The sequence below is a fragment of the Myzus persicae genome, unplaced genomic scaffold (genome assembly GCF_001856785.1).
Source record: "Myzus persicae strain clone G006 unplaced genomic scaffold, MPER_G0061.0, whole genome shotgun sequence".
Taxonomy (NCBI): domain Eukaryota; kingdom Metazoa; phylum Arthropoda; class Insecta; order Hemiptera; family Aphididae; genus Myzus; species Myzus persicae.
Window position 1 is genome coordinate 204894 of NW_019101513.1, and position 14078 is coordinate 218971.

Below are 14078 nucleotides of genomic sequence, written 5' to 3' on the forward strand. Positions count from 1 at the left end.
AATATAGTGTTGTCTTCACGTTTGCTGTTTATCGACTTTCGTAATCGTTGCCGTTATCGATAAAATATAATGACAATAAATGTATGAATATAAGTATAGAGCATACACGTCACACAATAATATTTTATTCGACCGCAATTAGTAGGACACGAGATTACACGATAACGGATTTCGGGTATTTTAAAAGTTGTTTATAATTATAGTTCATACAAAACGATTGTAAGCTCACAGTGAGACGTTAGTTATAGTGTTACGTTAGAAATAACATAAAAATGGACATTCGAAATTTTTTCAAAAAACCACGGCTAGAAAATGATGAGATAGTAAGTACATTAAAATTAATTATAATTTATAAATATAATTTATTTATAATAATATTATAAATTACAATTATTATTTTTTACATTTTATTTACAGGAAAATAGTTTTAATAACCAGTCACAACCAACTGAACCAGCGAAAAATGCATCTCCAGAAACAAATGTATCAGTGTCACTTCCAGAGATTGTGCACCCACATGACATAGGATTATATGTGAATAAACCTGCAACTGAAACTATTGACTTGTTTCCGGGACTTCAAAATTTGATTTGGACACCTCCAGAAGACTATAAATTTCCTGTTTCCGAAAAAAGAAATTTAAAGTTTCAAAGAAGTTGGTTGCTCAAATATAAATGGTTGGCTTATTCGGCAATTCTGAATGGCGTATTTTGTAAGTATTGTGTGTTGTTTTCTGTCGGAGGTGGAGGAATTGGACATCAAAATTTGGGACTGTTAGTTAAAAAACCGTTTACAAACTGGAAAAAAGCTTTAGAATCATTTAGTTACCATAACTCACTAGAGTATCATAAAACTTCATTATTAAAATCAAATATGAGAGCAGAAATTGATAACCAAAACATTTTACCAGTTGATTTACAAATTTCGGAACAACAATTAGATTTCATTAATGAAAGTAAAAAATGTTTGATTCCTATAATCGAAACTTTAATATTATGTGGCCGGCAGGGTTTGGCCCTTCGTGGTTCAAATGATTCAGGGAGAATAACCTCCGAAGAACCTTTAACTAACGATGGTAACTTTAGGGCTCTCTTGAGATATCGTGCAAAAACTGACGATCAGCTTAATACTTTTTTACAAAATTCCGCAAAAAATGCCATGTATATCAGTAACCGTATACAAAACGAATTTATTGTTATATTTCATAATTTAATTCAAAAGCAGATTATTGAACGAGTCAATAAATCTCAAGCATTTTCAGTAACAGCAGATGAAACTGCCGATATTGCTGGCATAGAACAAGTCTCAATATGTGTAAGGTATTTAAATAATGATGACGGTAAATTAAAAATATGTGAAGATTTTTTAAGTTTTGTACCTGTAGCAGATGTAACTGGGAAAGGTTTATCAAATGTTATTTTGGATTTCCTTGAATATTCTGGAATTGACTGTGCGTATTTATTTGGACAAGGGTATGACGGGGCTAGTACTATGAGTGGTGAATTTCACGGAGTTCAAGCGTATATCAGAGAAAAGTATCATTTAGCTATCTACTCACACTGTGCTGCCCATAGTTTCAATTTGGCAGTTAGTGCCGCATGTAGTATCCCCCAAATTAGAAACTGTCTTGGTACAGTCCAATCTATTTACAACTTCTTTAATACACCAAAACGACTTGTTGCACTTCATGATGCAATACAAAATAATGAAACTTTGTTACAAGAAAAGAAAAAAAAACTTAAAAAATACTGCGCAACAAGGTGGGTACAACAACACGAATCAATTGGAACCTATATAGATTTACAACCAGCTGTTATTGACGCCTTAGAAAACATTTCAAATACTTGGACAGATTCAAAAACAACCTCCGGATCTTTTCAACTCCTTTCAGCAATAAAAACCTTGGCGTTTCAAGTGTCAATTCACGTTTTGCATTCAGTACACGCATTGGCTTTATCATTGAGTAGAGTTTTACAAACAGAAAATCAATATTTGGTTGAGGCTGTTAAGAAAGCAGATGCAGCAAAACACGAACTTGAAGAAAGAAGACAATATTCTACAGAAAACTTCAACAACATTTTTGTGACTGTAGAAGATATTTGTAAGAAGTACAATATACCTGTGACTAAACCAAGACTTGCATCACGCCAAACTAACCGTTCTAACATTATAACAGACTCCGTAGCAGATTATTATAAAATTATTATTTACATACCATATCATGATTTATTTATCACTCATCTTCAAGATCGCTTCCTTAAACATCGAAATATTTTGTCCAACTTCTCATGTCTTTTTCCTGTTGAAACTAAATCTTTAGACAAAGTTGCTTGTAAAATGTTGTTTGAAACCTACAGTTCAATTTTACACGACGATTCCCCAGAAATTTGGATAAGTGAGGTAGAAATTTGGCGACGACGACTAGTTGGTAAAAATATTCGAAACGTCCTTGATGCCCTCGATATTTGTAATGCAGATGCATTTCCAAATGTCCATAAAATGTTACGAGTAATGTCAGTTTTGCCTGTGACTACAACGACTAATGAAAGGTCATTTTCAACATTACGTCGGCTGAAAACTTACCTACGATCAACAATGGGCGAAGATCGCTTAAATGGACTGGCATCATTGAATATACATCGTGATATAAACGTGGACATAAATCAAGCACTGAATCAATTCTTTTCTGTCCCTCGTGGCCTCGTCGAGTTAATTTATTAAAAAAATGATTTGTATTTTAAAGTAGGTGTTGTTCAAAAACACATTTAACATAGGTACTTACAAAATTAATAATAAATATAAATATGTTATAATACTATTTGCTAATTATTGATGTATCTATGTTTTAAATTTTTTTTTTCAAAACACCCCCCATTCTGAAATCCTGCTCACGGGCCTGCCCTAGAGTACCGACTAGATTCAATTTTCTACCAGAAAAGATACTACTGAAGAAAATCGAAGCACATTCACTGCCACAAAAGGTGATGACGGACACGCATAATTGTAAAATCAATACGTAATTTATCGCAACACTCAGAATCTGAATTCAACTTGAGGCAAACAAATGCATTCCAAGAAGAAAAATAACAAAAAAAATATACAATAGTGACTAGTGATACACATGCAATCTTTAACTACAAATTGTTAAACCAAAAAAACTATTCACAATAAACAGAAGTTGTAAACAATTTATATACACAATTATTAACTAGAGATAATATAAATCAATGAAAATAAAAATAAGAAGGGGAACATTGGCGCCCGCATTCCAACGTATTTTAAGGAGCAAAAAACATTTATTTTTAAATGTCCCAATATATAAAAATCGATTAAAATTGAATTTTAAAGAAATTGTAAGAGGAACCTACAAGCACAACAAAAAATTAATTGGGCTAGAACTATAGAGACGACAGTCTACAATCATCAGATACCTACTTTAACTTGAAAATCTATTCACAAGTCGTTTATTAGGTATTAAATGTTTAATCAAATGTATCCTTGAAGTTAAAAAATGTTTATGAAATGGGAGGGACAGGGTTTAAACTTTAAATGCCCAAACCCCAGGGATCGCTTGCTAGGCCACTGGGTGTATAACTGTATCAATCTGAATGATGGTAGAACAATAAATAGTATTAGGGTAACGCAAAATTAACGGAGGGTTAACTAAGACACTTTGAATAAAAAGATCCCGAATGTTTGTTTACCAAGTTTAACTGTTGATTGTTGACACCTTAGGACACCATATACGATATGAACGGAGTCATGCCCATCTCACCATTGTAGAAATTTAAAGCACATAGATAAATATGCGACATTTCTTTTCACACATTCACATATTAGATTGAGTGATAATTATTATTTGAAATTAACGAAGCTTAAGGATAACTTCTGAATGAAAATTTGATACATATCAGTATATCACACTTGAACACTTAAGACTTGACTACACATGGAGGTGAAACATTTTCTTTAAAGCAACATTTTTAAATTAATTTTTTAAGCTTCATAATAATATGTTCTATAATAATTCTAGGAAGACGTTGAAATTTGGAGCAACTTCATAACGTATTTAAATAATTTTATTATATTAATTTCTCGAAGCATGATTTGGAATTTAAATTCTCCCCCTTCAACTACCAACGACCGACACCACTAATAGTTATAATTATAAAAGGTTCTATAATTTATAATATCTCAATTTACATACGTATTGCCAATTATTTTCACAAACTAAACTATAATATTCTTAATTGTGTAGAATTGTATTCTTTTTTTTTTGGTCCAAATCATCAGCACTTATGGTCATTACTATTTTTTTTTGTTTTTGTCGCGGTTGGGCTTGAGTAATGCGTGTGTATGTGTCATGTGAAGCGAAGAATCATTGCCAAACACCCAAGTGGTGACCCACCCGGGAGCTAGTGAAGCCGGTCGATGCTTGACACACATTGGGGACTGCTGCCAACCACCACGCCCCCACCACGCCTTAATTGTATTCTTTTTATTTGTATTTATTACATAATAAATATTTTTTGTGTAAAAATTTGATAATGAATAAATATGTTATTATTTCTTATTGATACATGAATTATCAGTTTACGAATAGAATTCAACCATCCCAGAGAAAAATAACATACAGAAACATTTACATAATTAATTACAAGAGTAAAAGAGTACTCCTACGCGTCCATTTTTTCATTTTACAACAATTTTAAGTACGGTGTTGCTTTTCTTTTAGATAATAATTACAATTCGTATGTCACTTGAAATATTACCTTAGTTTAGGTGATTACTGAATTTAAAAAAAAAATGATTTTAATCATTTAATACCAATATTGTCTGTTTTAATATTGTCTATCATTTTTAATAAATCAATTACCCAAGTCAAAAATGTAAAATACTCCTTTTTATTTTATATCAGCGTGTATAGAATGTTATCGTTCACTCAAGGTAAACAATCTGTTGTATTTAATTTATTACTATTTCAAATCTTTATATTTTCATTATATATGCAATGTATTTATCCTACATACTTCGTAGTTATCCATTTCCATTAAAGACCATTATATTATTTTACTAGTAGGGTAATATTATTTCCAAGTACATACTTGATTTAAAAAATTCATTCATAAATCGTTAAATAATTATTGATACTAAGTACCGTAGAAGTGTAATATTTGGAGCAGAATTAAAATGTCTTACAAATAATTACCGCAACAACCATAAACAGCTTCGGCGAATAATACATTTAACAGGCCAACCTGTTAGGGAAAATGTACAAAATGTTAAGAAACTATTGTGGATGCTTTCTCGTGAGGAATCCATCAAAATATTGTTGATAGCTGTAGACCAAAATTCAGATTTTTAATTGCCTAGGTATTTGTTTCGTCACATTATATGTCCTATGTAAATGTTATATGCAGTATGCAGGCATCACGCGGTACAATAGTCTCGGAAAATATTTCCTAATTCTGTACAACGATTTTTAAAATCAAAAAACGCAGGGCGCTAGGCTGTATACACTGTGTTCTATGTGAGGTATGCATTTTCAGGAATATAATCATTACTATATCGTGTTAATGGGTTGTTGAAAATCGTGCTTAGTTTTTTTTTATACAATAAAATTACAATAAATAATACACTTATTTATTTAACCAAATATTTAAAGTAACAATATAGGGTTGGCTCTGTTAATCGTACATTTAGTTTGTTAAGCGTGGGTCAAAGAAAGAAAACAAATGCTCTGACATCCTACCGACCTTTTTATTCCATCCCATAAGTCAAGGTTTTCAACCTATCAACTTGGTAGTTTCAGCAAAATAGTCGAGTGGCCTTTGCAATTCAAAAACCTTTCTAATGTATTCGGCGTTGTTAACCTAACTATTTTACCTCCACACGTCCTATTCTCCCTTCCCTAGTTCTCTCTAACTGACTAACTATACAGGTTCAGGCACTCTCATCCATCTCTTCTTCAGCCTTCTTATCATTTTCCTTCCCCTAAATTTACTTCTATAGCCACTCTCACTGCTTCTTATCATACAGTAACCGAACCACCTCGCATTATTCTCTCTTATTTTCACTACAATATATGCAACTTTTACACTACTTATAATGAATTAATTTCTTACTCTCCTCTTCTTTGTCCTTTACACACCCAACTCAACATTCTTATATCTGCCACAATCACACTCCTTATCTTCGCCATCTCATACACTTCTTATTCTCACAGTCCCTATATTACCTATAGGGCATAGGCTACGAGTCATATCACCTGATAATCGGTGAACATATTTAAATATTACTAAAAAAAATATTATACCAGACCATTTCCTAATTTTTATCATGATTTTGTTGATAGCCGGAATAGCCGAAAAACCCTGATCAATTAACAATATTAAAATAAACCTACTAAAAAATAAAAAATTACATACGCAATGTCCGAATCAAAATCTGTTGTACAACTTAGTCTTTGAAACACTGCAACGTTGACACATTTCATACTGCTGAATATGATATTTATTGACAAATTTTCACTGACGAATACCATAACCTAACCAACTTTGAAATAACCTGCAGCCAGTGAAATGTTCAACAATATTCTTATGACCTATGCGACTATGCGTTAACCTAAGGCATTACATAAATTATACACGAAAAAAAAATGTGTATTAGTATTTCAAGAATCCGTCATATGTTTAATTTTTATTATATCTACCTAGTTATAATGTGTTAGTATTTTTTAAAAATATTTTATTCAAAGGTATATTAAGTTTTATATTTTATTACTATAACTTATTTACCGGGAAAACATTATACTCTTTAACGATTTCTTCATTTTTATTTTAAAAGTTTACACAAGGCTTTATAACTGTTAGGTACTTATTACAGTTTATTTTATTTCAATAACTTATATACATATTTGTTTTTGAAACATTGTGTTCAAGAAAACAAGATATAAATAGTAATGCAATAATAGTGATGTAATATACCTATATGTAAAAAATAAATATAAAATCTAATATTAATTGTTATAATTTAAGTTAATTTTAAGTTACACGAGAACGTCCGTGTTTATGTACCTAGGTGTAGCACTATATTTACATAGATATACTAGGAAATTATTTATAAACGGGCGAAGAAGGTGGTTATTGTACCTATCACTAGTTGACTACTCACTTTAATTAAATTTTTTTTTTTTTAATATGCAAGGTTACCTATACCTAAATATGGCATAGATATTAGGTTGACAGTTCAAGTAATATTAGATTTGGAAAAAAATTACCAGTTATAAATTAGAATCTTATCTTATGTCTTATATAATAGGTTTTCTATAAATTAAACTGAAATGTATGCCCCTAAATAATGTACTTCGGTTTATATTTATAATTTATGTATATTATTATTATCCTACGACCAAAGCGTGGGGAAACGATGATGACCTTTGTAGCTTGTGTTATTCCACCTAGCGCCGTATTTAAAAAAATGGGGGCTCGGAAATAAAATGTGTCTACGTCTACGACACTTGTTAGTACTTTATTAGTGAATTTATAGTGTAAAATATATATACCTATTCAAGTCTGAAAATTAGGTTTCAGCCCCAAAGAATATGAAAACAATCTTACTTTAAAAATCGTATCTTTCGGCAAAATCCATGAAGTACGTGTGCGGAACGCAGTATGTTTTTTTATCATGTCTGCTTTTCTTATTAAAATTGTAGACTCTGTCTTCTGCAATGATTTGGGCAATTGCCATAGATAAAAGATACTATATTACTACAATATGACAAATCCACAGGTAAACATTGTTACAACTTTTCATATCAAAGCGGTCAATTTTATTATAATATCAATTTATGAGAATTGTATAAAATTGTATAAAATTTTTTTTTTTTCAGAAATAATCATTTTATAGTAAATAAGAAAAAAAACTATTTACAATGATAATTATTAGTTATATTGCAATTTTTGGAAATATTCATCATTTGAATTTAATTACCTATCAATAAAGATTAAGACTTTCAATTACCAGCAACCGCATGTTCCTCTTATAAATTGCTTTTCTTATTCTTAATTAAATTTATTTTTTACTTTTGGCCTATTAGTATTTATAACTATTAAAAATCGTGTATTATTTTAATATATTGCATATGTTTTTCGAAAAAACGGATAAGGTGTTACCCGGCGTATAATTTTGGCAAAATGGGTACTTATTGAACTTGTGGTGAAACGTGTAGACGGCGTGCTGCGGCGTTTGGATTGTTATCGTGGTAATAAATATTTAATTTAAATCTAAACAGTATATTTAAGCTCCAAAATAATATGAAAACCAACTTACGCGTAAACCTCAACTCTTTCGGCGAACACTAGTTGTGCCATATCTTGGGTGCATGCATGCCGTACCGCCGAGCAAACAAATATCTTCATCCGGTCTAATGTCGTTCCTATAGGAAACTTGACAATTTCGAAATATTTTTTGAAGATAACTTGAGCGTAACGAAATATGTGAGTAGTGAGTACATGTTATATTATATACTTGTCCGACTATTGATATAAAATTTGTTCATTGGAATTATTACACTTTTTAATCGTCTTCAATAAATGGTGACAATTGGCAATGGCCATAGATGTCAGATATTTTAATATGATAAATCCATAGACCTTAAATTCAGAATGTAATCATGTGTTTCTTTTTGTATATTCATTGTACTGAGTAAATAATAATGTAGGATATTGTGTTTTTGAAAAATAATTTATTGCATTGAATTAGGTACATATACAGACTGGGCTTGAAATAAAAATGAAAAAATATGATTTTTATTTCAATTTTATATATTTATGTTTTTTTTGTCTCACTTAAATTTAAAATAATATACCGAATATTTATATTATAATTTTATGATTTTTATATTGTTATACAATAATGATTTGTTTATATTATGATTTTTGATTAGATTTTGAAAGTCATGTTTCTCTTTTAGATTCTGAGCGGAGTGATATTTTTTTTTGTGTCTATCATTACGGTTTAGGACAATAAAAATGCTTCGATTTTCTTCAACAACAACTTTTTTGGTAAGAAAGTGAATCTAGTTGATGCGTTCTTGAGGTCAACATTTAAAATTCCCAATAGTTTTCAAAAGTGACACGAAAAACAAACAAAAATTTAAGGAAAAAATTGAATTTTTACCCAAAACCAGTGTTTGAAAAAATCGATTTTGGTTTTTAGTGTTATTCTAAAAAAATGACGGTAGTTACATAGAATTTTTACTGAATCTTTTCGTTAGCATTAAATATTTAGCAAGATATTTTATAATTAAGTTTGAGATTTTTTTTTTTTATTAAAAGAAAAAAATATACAATCTGTATTATACTATTACAATAAGTAATACCAATATACCATTGATTATAAATACTATTTCTTACAAAACTGGACGGCTTGATGGAAAGGGGTGTCCAAACAACACTACTTCAATTCTAGACTTTTATGTTTTTTTTTATTGATTGAGGAGGTCCCTGGCCCAATTTCGCTTTAGACGACGTTTTGAGTTATCGGGGAGAGTGAGGGAGGAGAGATTGGAAATGAGTGGATTAGGGCGGTTGACCATGTTATTGTGAAATAATTTATAGTAGTGGGAGGCTAGGGTATTAATATTTGGGATTTTGAGGTCAGAGTGGAGTGTGAGGTTGCTGACGTACCAGGGGCCGTTGGTGAGGAGGCAAAGGCAAATTGATTGGGAGGATTGGAATTTTTGAATGTTGGATTTTTTGGAGGCACCCCATAGCTGCATTCCGTAAGTCATTAAAGGGCGGAGAATTTGTCTATAGATGACGAGTTTTGTGTTGAGAAGGAGATTTGATTTAAGAAGGTGTTTCATTTTGTGGAGTTTTAAATTGAGTGATTTCCTTTTTGTTTTTATGTGATATGCACATGTGAGACGTGAGTTTAATGTCGAGGTGGACTCAGAGGTAACGGGTCACGGGTGGCTTGTGTTTTGCGAATCGTGTTGTTGTTGAGGATAATGAGGGGACTATGATCTGGACGTCGAGTAAAGGTTATGTAGGTAGATTTATTTGGATTTATTTTGAGTCTCTACAAATTGAACCAGTTTTGTAGTTCATTAAGATGGGTTTGTAGATTATAAGATGCTATGGTTAGGTCAACATTAGTTGAGAGTATGCCTGTGTCATCTGTGAAGGTAGAGTGTAGGTGCTAGAATACTTCCCTGGGAGACGCCTGCTTTTATGGAGTGGATTTGTGAGAGTTCGTTCTCGCAACGAAGGACCAGTTATATGTAGGAAAGATTTTATTATTAAAAACAGGGGGGCCGGTAAAAATCGTATTTTATAAAGGAGGCCTTTGTACCAGACGCGATCAAACGCCTGGGCTACGTCGAGAAAGACGCCAGTGGAGTACTGTTTATGTTCGAGTTTGTGAAATGATGTCGATTATTCTGTGAACTTGATGGAGTGACGAATGTTTATTTTTGAAACAGAATTGCGTGCGGGGGATTATATTTTGGATTGTTAATATAGGGTTTAATCGCTTAAGTATAATCTTTTCTAGGATTTTTGAGAAAAGAGGAAGTTTGAGATTAAAATATTAAAAAAAGGAGTTGAATGCTGGCTGTAGATTATTTTCTTCTATAAATAAAAAAAAAATGATCAAATTTGGTTAATTCTACAAGGCAGGATCATTATTCCCGTTAAGCGTGTTTTTGAGGACTAAATCACTTCGGCACCGGAAGCCTTAAATAAAATATTTTTATTAAAACTCCTTGTAATATATGCATAGGCAATAAATTATACAATACTGCAGTTATAGTTACCTGCCTTATCAGAATTGATAATAATTAAATGTGCTGCTAACATAGATACACAATACACATGATAAAGAATACTCTTTAGCACTATTAAAGATATATCTTTAATCGTGCTCTTTAGTGAGTTGTAGTTGGAAGTTATTGTTATTGCTCCAAAGTAGTGTTTGGCAGTTGTTATTTGTTATTTTAATTGTATAATTATTAAAGTTTTAAGTTTTTTTATTTTTAAGTTAAAATGCCTGTCTTATGCTCTGCAAAATGTGGTCAGAATGCAGTGCTAAAGGTAAAGTTAATAATAATAAATAATAATATTATATACAATTACTGTCCAATAAAAATTAAGTTTAATGAATAATAATTAGGTATCAATCGGTTTACTGATTTTTTATATTATATATTGTTAAAACTAAATTCTATACAAAATTATTATTTTAAGGGTATAAATAAATTTATATTTCAGCGACCAAAAACAGGAGATACATTATGCAAAGAATGTTTTTATTGGGCTTTTGAACTTGAAATTCATAGCACTATCACAAATGGTAAGCTATTCAAAAAAGGCGATGTTGTTGCAATTGCAGCTTCTGGTGGAAAAGACTCAACTGTACTAGCACAAGTTCTCAAGACATTAAATGAACGCTATAATTATGAGCTGAAATTAGTATTATTGTCTATAGATGAAGGAATTACAGGTAATAAAATTATTATTTAATACAATCAAGCAAATTTTTAATATTTATTTTTTGAGAAATATTGAAATTAGAATCATAAGACAATAGTTATAGTTTTAATATTTTATTATTTAATTACTGGATTTCAAAAGTAATTTTAACTAAGTACTCAAAAAAAATATCTACAGTTTGTATAAATTGGTGAATAATAATTTAGACTATTGTTATTTCTTAAGTTAAAAAAATATATAAATATAATTTAGATCTCATGCAAATTATTCAATTATTTTTTTATGAAATTGGTATTTTAATGAGTTGAGAATCGGATAAATTATTTAACTACATCATTAATTGTATGCAATTTTAATAGGTTATAGGGATGATAGTTTGAAAACAGTACTAGAAAATAAAGATGAATATCAAATGCCTTTAAAGATATTATCATACCAACAGTTATATGGTTGGTCAATGGACAAAATAGTTGCTGAAGTTGGTCGTAAGAATAATTGTACATTTTGTGGTGTATTCAGAAGACAAGCTTTAGATAGAGGTGCAATGTTATTAAATGTTGATTGTATTGCTACTGGTCACAATGCTGATGATATTGCAGAAACTGTGTTGATGAACATTTTAAGAGGGGATGTGGCAAGATTGCAAAGATGTGTAAATATTATTACTGTAAGTATTACAAAGGATAAGATACTTGAGTAAGCTAGTAAGGGACCTAAATATATAAATTAATTAAAAATATTGATAACACAATATTATTTATAGCTCTTTTTAATAGGATTTCTAGGGTTAAACATGTTTTATATTATTTAGTAAGGTTTGATGTATAAAATATTGTTGTATTGCATTACTTAGTAAAATTGTTGTATTAAATTAACAAAATTAATGTAAATGATTAATTTAAATTTATTGTTATGTACTTATTATTAGATTACAGAAGGCACTATCCCTAGATGTAAACCTTTAAAATACACTTATGAAAAAGAAATAGTAATGTATGCATACTTCAAGAAATTGAATTACTTTTCAACTGAATGTATTTTTGCACCAAATGCATACCGAGGATATGCAAGAACATTTTTAAAAGATTTAGAAAGGTTAAAACCATCATCTATCATGGATATAATTCATTCTGGTATTAAATAATTATATTTTTTCCTTCTATACCTAGTTTAAAACTATTTTTTAAATATTTTAGGAGAGACAATGTGTATTAAAGAAAATGTAAAATTGCCAGACATTGGTGTATGTACTAAATGTGGATTTGTGTCTAGTCAAGATATTTGTAAAGCTTGTATGTTGTTAGAAGGATTAAATCGAGGACTACCTAAACTTGGAATTGGTAAAAGTAGCAAAGCTAATAAAGCATTGGCAGCATTGCCAAACCCAAGGCTACTAAATTTTTAAAATATTTATTTCTATTTGACAACATAATTTTGTAAAGTATAATAATATATAATACGTATATTTTATGGTTTTTATAAAAACGTAAGAATTGTAAGTACAAATATTGTTGAGAAATTGTTGTATTGTTAATTAATAATATTTTGTATATTTTCAGTCAAATTATATTATGTATTTCTTAACTTGTATGTTTTTTTTTAAATATTTTAAGCTATTTATAATGGTAGTGATTGATATATTGTTGAAGAGTGAGGCCTAATGGATTCATGTTACAGTACCTACTACAGTAGGTGTTAAGATGTGTTACTTATAGACATTGGCTGAGTTTGATGTTGTTAGTTGGTTCCAGGTTCAGTGGTGTTCAACCTTTTACTTAATGATGAAATTTCGTAGGTGATTAGGTGATCGAAAATGTATAGTTTTTTTTCTCTCCATTTTGTAAACTCTGCATATTGTAGAAATATGTTTGACATTGAAGGGGACTCCACAGCATGTGCATAATAGGGTCGTTTTAGAGTATATATTAATCTAACCTACCAGTTTATACTACAAAGTACGAAAATATGGTCTGCAGGGTTGGGATCTTATTGTAAGGTTATTTATTTCCCTTATAATCATAGACCACAACATAGAGAAGATATCTTCTGTACATTGAGTCATAGACTTTATACTAGTTTAACTCTGTGATATGGGGGCCGGAGGAGAAGTATTGGCAACATAGTTCCTTCTCCGGTCCTCGATACCATAGAAAAAAAAAAAAAAAAAAAGTTTAACTCTGGGCCAAGATCATTTAATTTTCTTTTTTTTCTGTGCTAACGCCATAGACATTATAACAACTAGTTAGCCGAATATTACCAAGTACTGTACAGAATTTTGAAGTTAGTCCACTATTTGCCTAAACGGTAAAGTTTACATTGTTATGTGATGACACAATAGATAACTGACAAAAACCATAGACATATATATATGAAAAAACCATTGGGGCTTTCGGTTTTTTTTTGTTATCACATTAAAGATTAAAATATAAACATTGTCGTTTAGGCATAATATAGCGATTTTACCTTTGAAGAATATGAACCAGTCGCCGGGCAGTCGGCAGCCGGGCTATCTAGTTGTTTGTATATGTCTATGGCTAACGCTAATTGCTTAGGTCTCAGATACTTTATCACAAGTAAGCAGGT

At 30.4% G+C, this 14078-nt stretch overlaps 2 protein-coding genes across 2 annotated transcripts; both read left to right on the top strand.

The window, feature by feature from the left end:
- Positions 1 to 6: 6 nt before the first annotated feature.
- On the top strand, positions 7 to 2721 carry LOC111029409 (zinc finger MYM-type protein 1-like). Its single transcript, XM_022308392.1, has 4 exons — positions 7 to 323; positions 418 to 1319; positions 1371 to 1587; positions 1729 to 2721. Exons 1-4 carry the CDS (start codon positions 273 to 275, stop codon positions 2719 to 2721), a joined length of 2163 nt encoding a protein of 720 aa, XP_022164084.1. The 5' UTR covers positions 7 to 272.
- Positions 2722 to 10887: 8166 nt separating this feature from the next.
- LOC111029396 (cytoplasmic tRNA 2-thiolation protein 1) lies at positions 10888 to 13077 on the top strand. Its single transcript, XM_022308378.1, has 5 exons — positions 10888 to 11096; positions 11274 to 11505; positions 11855 to 12162; positions 12424 to 12628; positions 12692 to 13077. Exons 1-5 carry the CDS (start codon positions 11049 to 11051, stop codon positions 12898 to 12900), a joined length of 1002 nt encoding a protein of 333 aa, XP_022164070.1. The 5' UTR covers positions 10888 to 11048; the 3' UTR covers positions 12901 to 13077.
- Positions 13078 to 14078: the final 1001 nt, after the last annotated feature.